The following is a 17,341-nucleotide window of genomic DNA, read 5'->3' on the forward strand; positions in this document are numbered from 1 at the left end:
ACCTCAATTACAGAGAGTTTTTCTCATGCTCTTTCAGGTTTGTTCCTGTGCTCTCACCCTCTTCTAGATAATCCAATGCTTACATTTTCCACAGGGTCACTTAATAAAGCCCCACCTATTTTGAGTCCCATGAGGGCCTTGTTCCATGGACAACATGCCATCTGGCCAGGAACCAGGTTGGTTCGATGGTGCTGCTTGGCCATAAGGACTGACCCCCATCCCCATGGGAATCTCACCGGGCCCTGGGGGAACAAAAAGAAAGGATAAATTTTCAAATAAGCCAAAGGCAAAAGTTAGCCTAAAACATCTAATTTTCTTTCCTTATGAAGGGAATGCTTACGCATCTGAAGCATCTGCTGCTGCTGCTGCTGCTGCAACACTGGCCTCACACCTGGGATGCTACCGGACCGAAGAGGCACGGCGGGCACTGAGCCACCCACGGCAGGCCTGGGTAAAGAAGCGTTATAATCCGTTCCTGGTCTCCCCATGGAGTTTGAATTCATAGGTTCCATTCGGCTGGCCTTTGAGTTTGGTAAGCCCCAGTCTCCCGAGGAAGGAGTCTGATTCACAGTCACATTTCTGTTTGGTCCACCTAAAACAGAAATTAGGTATTTTCCATATTAGAATGAAATTCTTCTTATATCATACAGGTACAGTCATTAGACACATGAGCCTTGACAAAAAAGTGCTTTGTCATTCTAAAAATAGGGCTGGCCAACTATTAAGACATTTCTGATAGGCATACCTTCACTGTATTGTGCTTCAGAGACACTGCGTTTTTTACAAATTGAAGGTTTGTGGCAACCCTATGTTGTCGGATGATGGTTAGCATATTTTAGCAATAAAGTGTTTTTAAATTAAGGTACGTACATTTGTTTTTAGACATAATGCTATTGCACACTTAATACAGTATAGGGTAAACCTACCTTTTATATGCACTGGGAAACCAAAAAATTAACGTGACTCGCTTTATTGTGATATTTACTTAATTGCGGTGGGCTGAAACAGAACCTGCAATACTGCTGAGGTATGCCTCTATTGCTATGTATTCATTACAGGTTAGAAAATGTCTTGCGGGACTTCCCTGGGGCACAGGTTCGATCCCTGGTAGGAGAACTAAGATCCCACATGCCCCACAGCGCAGCAAACAAAGAAAAAAAGAAGAAAACATCTTGGACTGAAAGTCTCCTTGAGAGTTTAAATCACCAAGACACAGAATAAATGAAGAATACTCATGAAAGAAACATGCTACTGTTATTCAAAAACCTGTTAATTAATTCTAATTAAGTATTTTAAATTTGCTTTTCCCAAAAGAAATTTTTAATCATTAATATTCATTAGAAATAACATATAAGGGACTTCCCTGGTGGCACAGTGGTTGGGAATCCGCCTGCCAATGCAGGGAACACGGGTTCAAGCCCTGGTCCGGGAAGATCCCACATGCCACGGAGCAACTAAGCCCATGCGCCACAACTACTGAGCCTGCCCTCTAGAGCCTGGGAGCCACAACTACTGAGTCCACGTGCCACAACTACTGAAGCCCACGCGCCTAGAGCCCGTGCTCCGCAACAAGGGAAGCCACAGCAATAAGAAGCCCGCGCACCGCAAAGAAGAGTAGCCCCCGCTCGCTGCAACTAGAGAAAGCCCACGCACAGCAATGAAGACCCAAGGCAGCCAAAAATAAATAAATAAAATTAAAAATAAAATTTAGAAAAAAAAAGAAAAGAAATAACATACCCATGTTTGAGCCATAATTTTCCTGACTATCCATCATTCTTGGATTGCCACCCAACATGGGTTGCTTTGGTAACATGGGGAAAGCACCAATATTCTTTACTGGAGGGCTTGAGCCAACGGAAACAGGGCTGTCTAGAGACACTGCTCGGTTATATGGAGGACGAACAGACTGCACAGACTGTGGACTCCTCAAACCTGTTAAAAAACATAAAAGCACAATACATAAATATCCTCTGATGATTCAGTACATAAATAATCAAGTACAAGACATAAATACCACCCACCCAAGAATGTCTTTCTTACCAGAATAAACACTGTCTTCCTTTACAAAATAAATAACTAAGCCCCCCAAAAAAAGAAAGAAAAAGAAAAAAGAAAAAAAAAAGCCTTGTATTCCAAATAAAGTAAAAAACAAGAGTCTCAGTGTTGGCTGAAGTATTGGGCACTGTTCTCTAGCCTGATATGGTCATTCATATTCTGCTTCGCTTAATAGTAAAAATTTTACCAATGTTTCAAACTCCTGGAAGTTCTTTAACATGCATATTTAAAGTTTAAAATTTTACAACTAAATGTAACCAGACAAGTTGCCTTCTAATCAAGCAAGGAATAAAACAAAATTTCCTAACCTTTTTCTTTTTGTTTTTTCTAACCTATTTGATTGATCTAACTTTTCATTTCAGTTTCAGAAATAGTGCCACTAAAAATGAATAACCACCTTTCCAGATAATTGTGGATTATTCTTTTTCAATTGATACATATAATATATCCTTGTTAAACTGATGAATCAAGAAACACTCAGCTATAGGAGAGAGGTTGGGTAAGAACCAGCAAACACCAAAATAAGTTAGTGTCAAAGGACAGGTTTTGATTTGCTTTTTAATCCAATTCTCTGTGCCTAAGACAAATAAAGGTACTAGTAGGTACAGAGTACCTACTACTCACCTGCAGCAACCAGAGAAGAACATTTTCCTATAAGCCCTGTGATTACTGGCATCATATTAGTTAGAAATGGGAAACTGTCCAAAAAGCTTTTAAAATCACCTACATTATAAATTAGTAAAAGAAACTAAGGTGGAGTACACATTTTAAAGTTGGATCCTAGTTTTAATTAAGAGTACATACAGGTGTGCAGAAAAGTTCAAAGGCAGCAAGAATAAAATCTAGTTCTTTCTTACCCAGAGAATTAGTTCCTTGAAACATCTGTTGCTTCGTTACCAGATTACTACCATTTGTGGATATGGAATTATTGTAGAAGTCAGAATTAGTCAGATCACCAAGAATAGCGTCTAGATTATCCAAGTCTCCAGATCCCTGAAAATAATTTTTTGTAATTAATCTGTGAACATTACTAGATACATAGGTATAAACACACTCATCAGAGGACAAGAGATGAAATGGGAACAAGTAAAACACAACAGTTACCTGAAATGGTAACGCCCAACTTAGAGGCTAGCTAGCTGATCATGACCCCTATCCCTACACAACTTCCTTGAAAGTAAAAACAGCTGAAAATACTGAGATAAATGCGTGGGTTTGGAGGTGCTTTCAAAGGGGCATTTTTTAATTTACCCTATATGTTTAATTCTCAAACTGCAGGATATTTTCCAGCAAACATTAGTCAGAATCATGAGCTGACAGAGATGTCTGCCTCTACACATACTTCTGAAAACATGTATGATTAATAATAATTTTTTTTAATTTTTTAAAATAATAATAATAAAAATAAGCTGATGTTCAACAAGATATTCATAGCTATGCTTTAAAAAGGGCTTTTGGTCAATACATTTGGGAAACACTAAACAAAGTTTAAACAAAGTTAAACACACATCCTAACAATAGGACTTCTCCAAGACTTTATTTAATTTTCTCAGGTGCATATTAACGTCTTCCAGGATAGTGTTCCTCAAGAGGAGTCTGGGAAATGCTTGTATAGAATGTGATCATGTATATGAAACTTGATCTTAGGTAAAAATCAAAATTCTGTTGCCTAATACAAAAGGTTTTTCCCATTTCTACCATATACTTAATGACCCAATGTGTTCATTCCAATAAAAACTTCCATGAAAGATTTCAAATTGGCTACTAATGAGATATAGTCACATTTGAAAGCATACATATCTGATTATTTCTACACTGTATCATAATACACTTTACTGATGCTCAGAAGAGCTACCAAAAAAGTGACAGCTCCAGATTAACTTCCATTAAATAAACCTAAAACAGAAAGTAAGAATTTGTGTATAACACATTGTCTTTCTAACACAGAAATGCAATGCTGAAATACAATGCCTAAGCTGGAATATACAGAAGACAAGTTACCTCTTCATTTGTTTCTGTCTTAATTTTAGCGTCCTTCCCTTGACTTGAGCTCGGGATGGTGGAGCTGCTGCACTGGCTCACTTTACCGTCTACACCACCTTCCACTTTGGGCTGTAGTTCTTTGGAGAGCGTGTCACTAGGATCATCCCTGTCCAGCAGGTACCTAAGCAGAGCATTATTTTCCTTTCTCTTAGGGCTTAGTTGCTCCTGCTTGACGTTTCCTTCTACACAAGACGTTGTACTGCTAGTGTCTTTCCCAGTGGCTTCGGCGGTAATCTTGGCTACCTCAGCCGGTGAATTCCCATTCTGCAGCAACTTGTGCAAAATCCGGTGCTTCTCTTGCAGCAGTGACCCGTGCACATTGGATGTGGAGGACACTCCTCCAGACGTCGAAGAGGAGACCCCAGAGGGGCTGGTGACACTAATGGAAGAGTCTTTACAACTTGAATCCAGGGGCGAGTTGGTCAAGGAGGAATGACCCCGGTCCTCAGAAGAACAGGTAAGTAACTGTAGTAATTTTTTGTGACCTTTGCTTTCCAGAGGACCCCGCTGATTCTCTGGCCCTTCCACACTGCTCTCCTTACTTTCTTTGTCATTGAGGTGATCTCTGCTATTTGACTGACACATTGAACTCTCCACTGGATTCTGGTCGCAATACAAGCCTAGGGGACTCTTGGAATCTTGACTGTTCACTTTACTTGGTTGACTTACATTCATATTGGGAGAGTTATCCAATTTGGGACCTGGTGAAGACAGAGTAGATAAAAGAGAAGTCCCTACTCCCTCACTGATAGCTTGAAGGGCACTGAGAGAGCTGCTAGAAAAGCTGTGACTCCCAGTATTGCCAGAAGATCCCATGGGAGAGTGCACACCTGGATTTGGAGAAAAATCAGGAAAAGAATTAGACTATCAGACGCTATAACAAACCACTACTTAACACTTCAAAGTTTGTTTTAAAATGAATTAACTTTACAAGAATTACAGTGGTATGGAAAGAAAAGAATTACTGAAAAAAAAAAATGAAGAAAAGGAAATGTAACACAAATACCTGCAACAGGAGAAAACTGATGTGAGGCCATCTTTGGACTCCCACGATTACGAGGAGAAATCATAACATTCTGCTGGCTGGAGCCAAGACCAGGACTCCCATGTGGAGGGCTACTCATGTTGAGACCATAGTTGCTGTTCTGGTAGGAAGATGGTGACTGCATGCCTGGCCCAGGGTTCATTGAAGCTATGCTACCGGAAGGCCCATACCTGGCTCCACTCATCTGCCCCGTGGTGCCGGGCTCAGCCAAGCCGTAGGTCCTGCTGCTCAGCATCTGCAAGCCTGGGTTTGGCGACATGTTCACGCTGCCTACCGAACTGTTGCATCCAGCCGCTGGAGGTCTAATGCCTTGTCCAACAGGATTTGGGTTTGGTCTATACCCATTCTGTTCCCTGCAAAGAAACAGAACAATGTTTTACTAAAAAATTACAGGCATGCGTTAAAAGCCTGAATCAGATTTTTTTTTTTAAGGATGAATTAAGTGGCCCAGAAACTTAACTTCTTAGGTGCCATTCCAATGCCTAGGGACAATAATAATCTAGACACTGATCAGTTATTAATCTAATAACATACTTTTAATAAGCCACAGAATCTAAATGAGTGACACCATCAGAGCGCCACGAAGGGCCCAAAGCTATGTTAGCTGGAATCTCAGTGGGGCTTTACAGGAGTTCCCATACACCAAGGGGTTAACCTGGAGGCGCCTGCAAATTACTCAAGATGATGAATGGGTGAATATCCTGCTCCTTCGTGTGTTGCTCATTTACCATTAGCAACAGCAACAGTAACTATTTCTTCTTGAAGTCTACCTTCAAATTTTAAATTCAATTCCTAAAAGCAATGTAATATATCATTAGAAATGAAAAGTAACAGAGGTAGTCAGATTTTATGTATTCTTTTATCCACTAGCCTTCCCATCCTCCAGCTTTCCCAGGAATTAATTACTTAATGAACAAATCCTCATTTACACATAAAAATATAACCTTAAAGAAAACATACTTCAGGAATCTAAGTGCACTTCAGCAAACCCAAGCACTGCCTGCTTTTCTTCTTAATTTTTCTCCCTTTTTACACTAATAATAAAGCATCTCGAGAACACTGCTGCATTTAATATGAGAATACAAAGTAATCTATCATTACCTCTGAAGAAAGTGGGTTGAGACAAAGCCGTGACGATCATTTGTTACAGGATTTCGGAAGAGTTTGCTTTTTGTTTGTGCAGTCACTATAGTGCCATCAGCCAAAGAGAATCGATACACTGGGGTTTCTGCATGGCCATGGATATAAGCTTTTGGAGAAAATATCCCATTACTAGTAACTACAACTGGCAAAACAAATGCATACAGGAGAAAACAGAAAGGAAATATACAAGTCCAACATTTTCAAAATCCAGTGAAAGACTGGACCCCACCAAAATTAGGCTAACATAAGAATGCTCAAGAATCATTTTCCTACCCGACACAGACAACAACAACTATGGTCATGTATATACTTATTGCTCTATAGCACATCAAACACAATGACAAACAAGATCCAGAATCAACCTCCAAATTCTTTACCTTCTTGATAGTGACGTTTCTGGGACCATGACTGCCCATCATTAAGACTAAAAAATCTCTGGATACACCTTCGGATTATATCTTCAAAACCAGGCCTCATGGAAGATCTCAGTGAATTTGTATCTATGTTGACAACTTTTCCTATTAAACAGAAAATTGCCACTGTGTTTAATTTCATCATTGTGCATTATCAACTGCACTGACTTTAATTCTTTACTCTCATGGGCAAAAAAGGGCAGACCAAAACTGAAATTCATGTTGATGTCAAGAATTACTCCCAGTAATTCTCATTAAATTACCCGTATTTTTGAAATGCACTTCTTTATGAAAAATGGATTTGAAGTTACAGAAAAGAAATACCGGCTTCTGATTTGAAATGCTATTTGGAGAGAAAGCCAGGTGCGTCTACATTTTTTTGTGTATTTATTTGAGGGATTTTAAGTGTCAAATACACCCAACTTAAATGCCCAGGGTTTTGTTGAATCTCTCCTAGGGTTGTGTAAGAAACATAAGGGACTTCCCTGGTGGCACAGTGGTTAAGAATCCACCTGCCAATGCAGGGGACACGGGTCCGAGTCCTGGTCCAGGAAGATCCCACATGCCACAGAGCAACTAAGCCCATGCGCCACAACTAGTGAGCCCACGTGTCACAACTACTGAAGCCTACGTGCCTAGAGCCCATGCTCCACAAAAAGAGAAATCACCGCCATGAGAAGGCCACGCACCACAAGGAAGGGTAGCCCCCGCTCGCCACAACTAGAGGAAGCCCCTGCACAGCAATGAAGACCCAATGCAGCCAAAAATAAATAAAATAAAAAATTAAATTAAATTTTAAAAAATAATACTAATATTATAAGAAACATAGGAAATAATCCATGCAAAGTATTCGTTACAGTGTAGGCACTTAAATGATAGTGCAGGCTGTAGAAAGTTAACTTTTATAAAAATTTTCAAAATGAACAAAACGTACACACACGCACAGTTTTTACCTGAAAGATCATGTCTAGTAATAAAGCTCTCAGGATTTGACGGAAATGCTCTTTCTCCTGTGGTAATGCGACGTGCCACACAGATCATACAGGATTGCAAATCTACAATAGAAAATTTAACCAGGTAAGGATTATACTTAACCTTTGGATGTGTCTATTCAATAGGCAAGTAAGAACATGGAATTCAGTAGGAAGAATTACAACAATGGAAATTACAAAACTACAAGTTTGGCTGCTATTGTTTGATAATCACCACAAGCATGTGATGACTCTCACCTTCTCCTTCCTCCATCATAGCCCGTGGCTGGGACAGGGCAAAGCACTGCATCGTTTCATATTTCTGGCGCATTTCAGGATTAGTGTTTATGTCTTCCAGAATGTCATGTGGTATTTTCATCAACATACGGCAATTAAATGTATGGCTTTTTTGTCGCTGGGTCTCATTAGTCCAGGTAACTCCATTAACTTTAGAAAACAAATTGAAAGGAGTTTTTTAAAAGCTGGCAATTCAGTCCATGACTATCATCAAGAATTTAAGCTATAAATCAACTATACTCCAATTAAAAAAAAAAAAAGAAGAATTTAAGCTATACGTATTTTCTCATTATACATCTTCCATAGTAATTTCTACAATAACATTTCAAAGTGGCAATATATAAAACACTGGAATAATTTCAATTTCAAATTCAACAGGTATCTCACTTATATTTTGTAACTCACTGTATATCCTAGACCCATGAAATGTATACCAAACTCTAAATTCGTATTTGAAAATTTTGCTATCTACCACTTGCCCTGTTCTACATAAATCATCACTTGGCTTTCTAAAAGGTATATTCAATTTTCTAAGAAATGATCAAGAAAAAGAAATTTTTTTAACTTACTTAGAAAATACAGGGACTTCCCTGGTGGTCCGGGGCTAAGACTCCGTGCTCCCAATGCAGGGGGCCCAGGTTCGATCCCTGGTCAGAGAACTAGATCCCACATGCCGCAACTAAAGATCCCCCATGCCACAACGAAGATCCCGCATGCGGCAACAAAGATTCCGCGTGCCGCGACTAAGATCCAGCACAGCCAAATAAATAAATAAATATTTTTTTAAAAAAGGAAGATACGCATTAAAAGCCTACCTGTAGATTTTGGTAAGTTTTTAAGAAAATCCTTTCTGTCTTCTTCATGCAAGATATTGTAGACACTTGTGTTAACCAGGTCCTCTTGCTTATATTGCAGGTACTGGGTGACATTTTCTGACACAAATACAATGTTTCCTTCACGATTCACCACAAACAGGAAGCCATCCAATGCCTGAAGTGGGATATGTTAATATTGGCTATATGGACTGAACTGTATCCCCTCCCCCACCAAAATTCATATGTTGAAGCCCTAAACCTCAAATGTGACTGTATTTGGAGATAGGGCCTTTCAGGAGGTAATTAAGGTTAAATGAGGTCATAAGGGTAGCTCTAATCCAATAGGACTGGTGTTCTTATGAGAAGAGAGACAGACACCAGAAATGCACACACACAGAGAAAAGGTCACGTGAAGACACAAGGAGAAGGCAGCCATCTACAAGCCAAGGAGAGAGGTAGGTCTCAGGAGAAACCAAGCCTGCCAACACCTTGATCTTGGACTTCCAGCCTCCAGAACTGTAAGAAATAAATTTCTGTTGTTTAAGCCACTCAGTCTGTGGTATTTTGTTATGGCATCCTTAGCAGACTAAGACACCAGCCTTAGTACTAACTAGAATTTGAAAAAAAACTGTTGATTTAACAACTATGAGCCATCATTTCTATTAACATTAGCACCATCAATACAGGGTTGTATGAAAAAGACAATTTGAAAAGATGACAGTAAAGACAAAATCTGAATTAGCATCTAATCTAATTTTTGAAGAATTACTTCTTCAAAGGAGTTTTTAAAAATATGAAAAATCATCCTTAGTGCTTCCCATTTTCCCATTTGTTATCAAGTCAAGCTACAGGAACTATACCACTCCTTAGTGAGAATTTACAAAGAGGAACTGAACTGATCAACTAAAAAGGAGCTGGAACAAACTAATTGGAACAAAAACAGTTAATAAGTGAACCTGAATAAAGGGCTTCAGGTCATGACTTAAAAAGAAACATTCTGTAAGTGCTAAAGCTTAACTCGATTTATTTAAGACAACTACTTACAAAAAACACATATTTTAAGTCTTAAAACTTCCTCCAAAATATAAAACTGTAGTGTGCCATACTATCAATTACGCAAAAATACACAAAAAAGTCTTAGCTAAAATATGCCCAAATGCATTTTTATTGCGGGGGGGCAGGGCGCCACAGGATCTCAAGAGTTATGTATATTTTAAATATAAGAGCATTTTATCATCATATTCAGAATACTGAGTTCTATCTCATGAAAAGAAACATTTTCTTTTTGCTCTCATATCCTAGCCAAAATTTTCTTTCTTTCTTTCTTTCTTTTTAAATCAACACAGCTTATCGTACAGCTAGAACCTTATACTTGCCTGAAGTAAAAGTGGTCCTAAGGAGTCTTTATCAATAACTCCTTGTCCTGTGGAAGATACATCAGCTTTCTGAACATCATCATCACTGGAAATAGCTTTTCCTGGAAAGACATAAGGCAATACTACAAATAGCATATATATCAGTTATAGACTAAATCCACTTTCAAATTGTTCCCCAAACAGACACAAAGAGACACACACACAGATGTGCATAAGCACATACACATTTCCTGATAAGAAAATGATGCTACAGTTTTTAAAGGTTAAAATTAAACTTCCGAGTTACCCAGGAGGACAGACGATCCTCTAAATTTTCTTTCCCTACTAAATGTACTATCCCATTGCTTCCTGAAAGGGAACTAACAAGTGACAGGGTGAGCAACACTGGCCTTCTTCCAATTCTGGTGACTGTTTCCTAAAGAGCAAAGCTGGTCAACTCATCTGTCCATCTGGCCCCACAGAGGCTAGCCCTCAAGGAGCAGCAGTTCCCACCTAAGCAACAGGTAGCAAAAGGCAAATGTGAACACAGTTAACAAGTTCCTTCTAAAAGACTTGAGTGTTTTCTTACTTTGTATTACCTTGCTCTTTTATTTGACGTATCTGTCTTACTGTTTCCTTTAAAATTGCACATTTATCTGGTTTGACATTGAAATTGTCAATATCACTAAGATTAGCAGATATCAGTTCAGCCAATTCTTCAATATATTTACTCTCCTGCTCCCGTCTCCACTTTTCACCACTGCAGGTAAGGCTGGGAGGGGGGGAAAAAAGGCCATAAACATATCTATCACAAAGGAGCTAGGAGCAGAATCAGTACCTACACAACACCATTACACTCATATATAAACAAATTAAATTCAGCCCATAAAGACTACCAAAACATTGTCTTGGAGACCTAGTACAATACAGTTGAAATTCATAAAAACCTAAATTCAAGTCCACCTGTTGTTAGCCTAGGCCTTAGGCATTAGTCTCATTTCATCATCTGGAAAATGGGGATGAATAGTCTTTACCACGAAGAGACAATAAAATTAACAAATAATAAAAACAGTAATAGCTACTTATTAATTATGAGGTTTTATGAATTATAGGTTGTTTTTTATTTGCAACCATCACAGTGAAATTCAAGTGATATTGACCTTGGTAAATACTAAAAAAGCTAGGAAGTATCTATCACTGCATAAAATAGAGTATTTTATTTCTATTTTTTAAACTTCTAACTTCATTCAGGAAAAGAATGATGAAACCTCACAAATGCCAAAATATCAACTTATAACATGTTTTTAAAGGATACTAAAGATTCTCACTTGTAATAATCTTGTCTATCTATTCCTAACTGTTACGTCCTCCATTGAGAAATGCTTCTTACAATATCACACACTTAGTATAATATTCTCATTTCTATCTGAATCAGCCATAAAGCCTCTATTATAACATAAGAATGTCCCCATCTCATCATTGTACCACTGTACTTACTACAAAGCAAAATCATATTATTTAAACAAAGACAAAAACAAACAAACAAACAAAATCTAACCAGAAAATGCAAAAAACAGAAAGCTGAAATGTTTTCTTCAAAACAAATAAAGGCGTGGGAGGCACCCTTGGTGAAGTATCAGGAAATAAACTGCTTACCCTTGTCCTGGAGTATCACATGGCAACTTGCGTTTTCGTGAATCAGGGGCCAGTGGATCCAAGGAGTTTTCTCCTAATCCGCTCATCGTGAATATACATCAGCAACTAAGAAAGAATAATAAGATACAAACATTATAAAATATTCATGACTCTCATAAAGGTGTCATATGCTTGAATGGCTGCATTTTGTAATTCAGAACTGCTTTCCCTAAATGGTTAGATAATTCTCAAAATTCCTTATAGTACACAACTGTTCTGAAGACCTCAAGAGTTCATATTCCAGTTTAATTATGCAGAATGTCCATCCAACCCCAGGACAAATGTTTCTCAAGACTGAGTAAAAATGCATATATTGAATACCTCACAAAGAACAAGGCATCTTCTGCATAGTTAATAAGAAAAAGAGACTGTCAACTCTCCAACTGATAAAATCCTAAATTTTACTTATACACAAGTAAGATCTTATCTTGTCAGTTGGTAAGAAGTCTTCAAATGATAAATATCTAAATTATTTTCAGGCTATTTTCAAGGTAGCACATTTTTTCCTTAGACCATTTCTTTAGTATTTATCATCCAATGTGTTTTTCTTCTGCTACTTCAAAATAAACTGAGATTGTGTAAATAACATGTAAACTCCAATACATTCTGCTTACAAATTAGATGTACAACAATAAAACTCCAGGTGGAAGGATTTTGACAAGATCCACAGAACAACAATTATTTTAATACTAACTGATGGAAATATAATATGCCTTAGTTAAAGTTGCATTGATAAAGAAAATAAATGTAGGCTATTTCTTGTTGAAAAAAGAGCAGATTTTAATACTCAGTGGTTCATAATTTTAAGACATCTACTAAGCCTTCACTTAACAAGAATTTTATTTGTCTTAAACTCTTGTTTACGAAGACAATCATTGTTATAAAGAATTCCAAGTCAACGGAGAAGTTCAAACACTCCAAACTACTTTTTCTTCATTTGTTAAAATGCATCTTTCATTCCATCTAGAGTCTGAGACATACATTGAAGGACATAAATTTCCACTAGGTGGCACAATACTGCCAGAATGAGAGACAAATTAACAGAAATGCAAAATTTTACACAAGATCCTGATCACACTTAAAATATGTAGCTTTTAAAAATCAAAATCAGAAGTTTTAGATTACATTATCATCTTTCAGATGTTCTAGGTATGAATTAAACACCAACGGAATTTATTCTACGAATAATTTTGATAGTAAAATGTAAAGGCTGAAAAGCTAATACGTTTTAAGAACTTGGCGTGGTTTTCTTCTCACAACGTAAGTTAAAATAAAAGAGAAAAGAACTTAAAATAACTTTCACTAATGTGGCTTATTTATTTACTTGTTTATTGATTGATTGATTTTTGGCTGTGCTGGGTCTTCGTTGCTGCATGCAGGCTTTCTCTGGTTGCGGTGAGCAAGGACTACTCTTCGTTGCAGTACGCCGGCGTCTCACTGCAGTGGCTTCTCTTGTTGCGGAGCACGGGCTCTAGGCACGTGGGCTTCGGTAGTTGTGGCTCGCGGGCTCTAGAGTGCAGGCTCAGTAGCTGTGGCGCAAGGGCTTAGTTGCTCCGCAGCATGTGGGATCTTCCCAGACCAGGGCTGGAACCCGTGTCCCCTGCATTGGCAGGCGGATTCTTAACCACTGCACCACCAAGGAAGCCCCCACTAATGTGGCTTAATGTCATGATTTTAAAGTGTAACCACGGGGACTTCCCTGGTGGCACAGTGGATAAGACTCTGCGCTCCCAATGCAGGGGGCCCAGGTTCGGTCCCTGGTCAGGGAACTAAATCCCACATGCATGCTACAACTAAGAGTTTGCATGCCACAACTAAGGAGCCAGCGTGCCACAACTAAGGAGCCCATGTGCTGCAACCAAGGAGCCCTGGAGCCGCAACTAAGGAGCCTCCCTGCCACAACTCTAAGGAGCCCGCTTGCCACAACTAAGACCCGATGCAACCAAATAAATTTTTAAAAATAAAATAAAATTTTAAAATAAAGTGTAACCAGATCCCACAATGCCACAATACTATATTCTTCAAAAATGGCAATGTCATAAAAGACAAAGTCTTTAAGTATTCCAGATTAAAGGAAGCTAAAGAAAAATGACAATTAAATGCAATATTTGATCCTATACTGGATCCTGTACTAGAGGGGGAAAATGCTATAAACGACACTATTGGATCAACTAACAAAATTTAGAATATGGACAATAGATAAAAGTATTTTACCAATGTTAAATTTACTGAAGTTTATTTCTGTACTATGGTTATTTAAGAGACTATCCCCATTCTTAGTATTTAGGACAAAAAAGCCATTATGTACACAAAGGACCCTCTAATGTTTGGGGGGGTGGATTACATACAAGTGAGTGAGTGAGTTAACAGGAAAAGAGGAGGGAAAGGGAAGGGAAGAAGAGAAAAGAAAGGAGGCCAGCAAATTGTTGACACTGGTTGAATCTCAGCTGGGCAGAAATTTTAAAATTCTTTGTACTATTCTTTCTCTTGCAACTTTGGTTTAACTTTAAAATTATTTCCAAATAAAGTTAAATGTATGTTCAGCTTTTTGGATCCGCCATCTGCGGTGGCACCGCCGCCAATATGCAGATTTTCGTGAAGACCCTGACAGGGAAGACCATCACTCTCGAGGTCGAACCCTCGGATACAATAGAAAACGTAAAGGCCAAGATCCAGGACAAGGAAGGAATTCCTCCTGACCAGCAAAGACTGATCTTTGCTGGCAAGCAACTGGAAGATGGACGTACTTTGTCTGACTACAACATTCAAAAGGAGTTCACTCTTCATCTTGTGTTGAGACTTCGTGGTGGTGCTAAGAAAAGGAAGAAGAAGTCTTACACCACTCCCGGGAAGAACAAGCATAAGAGAAAGCAGGTTAAGCTGGCTGTCCTGAAATACTATAAGGTGGATGAGAATGGCAAAATCAGTCGCCTTCGTCGGGAGTGCCCTTCAGATTAATGTGGTGCTGGAGTTTTTATGGCCAGCCACTTTGACAGACATTATTGTGGCAAATGTTGTCTGACCTATTGTTTCAACAAATCAGAAGACAAGTGATTGTATATTGGTTAATAAAAGACATGAACTAATGAACTAACATTTAAATGTTGAGTTTTATTCCAGTGATTTTAAAAGTGGGTTTTAAGCATCAAGTTAATCGCACTATTTTCTTAGGTAACCTGTACTTGGCAGAATTATGTTGTATTTGATACCAGCTGTCTAGATACAGGCCAGTTTCTTTGTACCTCAGCAGTACTGACACTTTTGACTGGTAATTCTTGGTTGTAGGGACTTTCCTGTGTATCACAGGGTGATGAACAGCATCCCTGGTCTGTACCCACCCGCTGCCAGTAGCACACCACCCCTCCTCCCCACAGCCAAAAGTATCCAGACATTTCCAAATGACCCCTGGGGGTGGGGAGGAACCTCCCTCACCCCCAGATTGAGAAACATTGGTTTGTGTGAATTGGTATTATAACCTTGCCTAAAAAGAAGCTACAATGTATTGACACTTGTTTCCTACAAAGGAAGTTTAAAGGTGGCAGAGCTCTCAAGTTACCAGTTAAAAAATTCATCTGCATATGGCTGGTTCACTTTGTTGTACAATAGAAACTAACACAGTATTGTGAAGCAATTATACTCCAATAAAGTTCTATTTAAAAGAAAAAAAAAGTATGTTCAGTTTTGATTTCCAATTTTCATATTTAAAAAGAAAAAGTGATTCCTTAAGAACAGAAATAGAACACTGTAAAGCAACTATACTCCAATAAAAATTAGTTTTAAAAAAACAGAAATAGGGGCTTCCCTGGTGGCACAGTGGTTGAGAATCTGCCTGCCAATGCAGGGAACACGGGTTCGAGCCCTGGTCTGGGAGGATCCCACATGCCGCAGAGCAACTAGGCCCGTGAGCCACAACTACTGAGCCTGCGCGTCTGGAGCCTGTGCTCCGCAACAAGAGAGGCCGCAATAGTGAGAGGCCCACACACCGCGATGAAGAGTGGCCCCCGCTTGCCACAACTAGAGAAAGCCCTCGCACAGAAACGAAGACCCAACACAGCCAAAAATAAATACATAAATAAATAAATAATTTTTAAAAAACAGAAATAGAGTAGCCACGTCTCAATACAATTAGTTTTATATTTGTTTCATTCAAAGGTTATTTTTAAATTGAGTGGCCAACCATCCAGTGAATAATAGCATTTTATTTTAAAAATATAATTTACTCCACATTCTAGATATTATTTCCTTACTTTGACGTTAAACATAAGCTGAATCCTCAAAACTGAGTAATGAACTCTTTAGTGGATAACAGCATTTCATTTGAAAGACATAATTTATTCTATGTTCTCAGTATTATTCCCTTACTTTGCTGTTACACATAAGCTGAATCTCCAGTACAGTTTAAGGTGCCTAGCATATAAGAGGTGATCAATAAGTATGCCTTGAAAAGTACTGAGTAAATGGAACATTCAACTTATCAAGTCATATTTTATAAAACAGATTTTCCTCCATTCTGATTTCTATAAAAGTTCAAAGGTTACTTTAAACTTTTAAAATTTTTACTGCTATGGTTGATATAGGATGTCACTGAAATGAATTTTAGAGCCATAAATTACATCAATAGAGAATCAAAACCATGACAATCTTAATACGAAAAAAAAATAATCACAATTATCATGTAAACCAGAAATGCATACATGTCATTCATGTTAAGTCAATGTTTATATGCATATAAGAGAAACCTAAATATGTCTACCTATGTCCAAATACACATGTGGCTCCTTCTCTTGATGTGTCAGAACAACAAGCTATAACATGCACATGACTGTGCAGTCTACATGCTACCAAGTCTACTCTTTCACAGAGTCCAATGATCTCTAGTAACAAAGGTAATTATCCCAATGCAAGATCCTAATTTAAAACCACAGTAGTGGGACTTCCCTGGTAGGTCCACTGGGTAAGAATCCACGCTCCCAATGCAGGGGGCCCGGGTTCGATCCCTGGTCGGGGAACTAGATCCCACACGCATGCTGCAACTATGAGTTCGCATGCTGCAACTAAAGATCCCGCGTGCCACAACTAAGACCTGGCACAGCCAAAATAAATAAATAAATACATACATATTTTAAAAATAGAAAAATAAAAAATAAAACCACGGTAGTGGTGTTTACTCAAACAAGAAGATATCAATATAACTATTTAAGATATAAAATAATTTTCACATTCTATTTTTTTAGGAACAGGTTTGACAGATTTCTTTTTCTAGTTATTAGACAGGGAAAAACCTTGGTACTACAATCACTGTACCATGCCTAAAAAACCACATGATGTCCAAGTTTGAATGACAAAATACTGTATAACAAAAAAATCATAGTACAATAAATATATCCCTTAAATTTCATTTGGCTGGGGTTTCCCTGGTGGCGCAGTGGTTGAGAATCTGCCTGCCGATGCAGGGGACACGGGTTCGAGCCCTGGTCTGGGAAGATCCCACATGCCACGGAGCGACTAG

General features: G+C 38.5%; 2 protein-coding genes across 6 annotated transcripts in view; one reads left to right on the forward strand and one right to left on the reverse strand.

Moving 5' to 3' along the window:
* Positions 1-17,341, reverse strand: part of NCOA3 (nuclear receptor coactivator 3) — a 120,371-nt gene that overhangs the window by 12,978 nt on the left and 90,052 nt on the right. For all 5 annotated transcript variants that reach the window (XM_059899035.1, XM_059899038.1, XM_059899034.1 and 2 more), the window contains 14 exons: positions 11,794-11,898; positions 10,737-10,909; positions 10,159-10,259; positions 8,783-8,957; positions 7,929-8,117; positions 7,653-7,754; positions 6,664-6,804; positions 6,245-6,392; positions 5,105-5,496; positions 4,057-4,928; positions 2,913-3,048; positions 1,738-1,932; positions 341-592; positions 116-242 (listed from right to left, as the gene is read on the reverse strand). In XM_059899035.1, the coding sequence (XP_059755018.1) occupies positions 116-242; positions 341-592; positions 1,738-1,932; positions 2,913-3,048; positions 4,057-4,928; positions 5,105-5,496; positions 6,245-6,392; positions 6,664-6,804; positions 7,653-7,754; positions 7,929-8,117; positions 8,783-8,957; positions 10,159-10,259; positions 10,737-10,909; positions 11,794-11,879 (3,089 nt within the window). In that variant the 5' untranslated portion in view covers positions 11,880-11,898. The remainder of the gene's footprint in view (positions 1-115; positions 243-340; positions 593-1,737; positions 1,933-2,912; positions 3,049-4,056; positions 4,929-5,104; positions 5,497-6,244; positions 6,393-6,663; positions 6,805-7,652; positions 7,755-7,928; positions 8,118-8,782; positions 8,958-10,158; positions 10,260-10,736; positions 10,910-11,793; positions 11,899-17,341) is intronic.
* LOC132348862 (ubiquitin-ribosomal protein eS31 fusion protein-like) lies at positions 14,383-14,918 on the forward strand. Its single transcript, XM_059896791.1, has one exon. It carries the CDS (start codon positions 14,416-14,418, stop codon positions 14,788-14,790), a length of 375 nt encoding a protein of 124 aa, XP_059752774.1. The 5' UTR covers positions 14,383-14,415; the 3' UTR covers positions 14,791-14,918.

Source organism: Balaenoptera ricei, chromosome 15 (genome assembly GCF_028023285.1).
Source record: "Balaenoptera ricei isolate mBalRic1 chromosome 15, mBalRic1.hap2, whole genome shotgun sequence".
In the NCBI taxonomy this organism is placed as follows: domain Eukaryota; kingdom Metazoa; phylum Chordata; class Mammalia; order Artiodactyla; family Balaenopteridae; genus Balaenoptera; species Balaenoptera ricei.

What these genes read in the sequence shown, in the direction of transcription:
- LOC132348862 (XM_059896791.1), top strand. Translation starts at nt 14,416, where the DNA reads ATGCAGATTTTCGTGAAGACCCTGACAGGGAAGACCATCACTCTCGAG.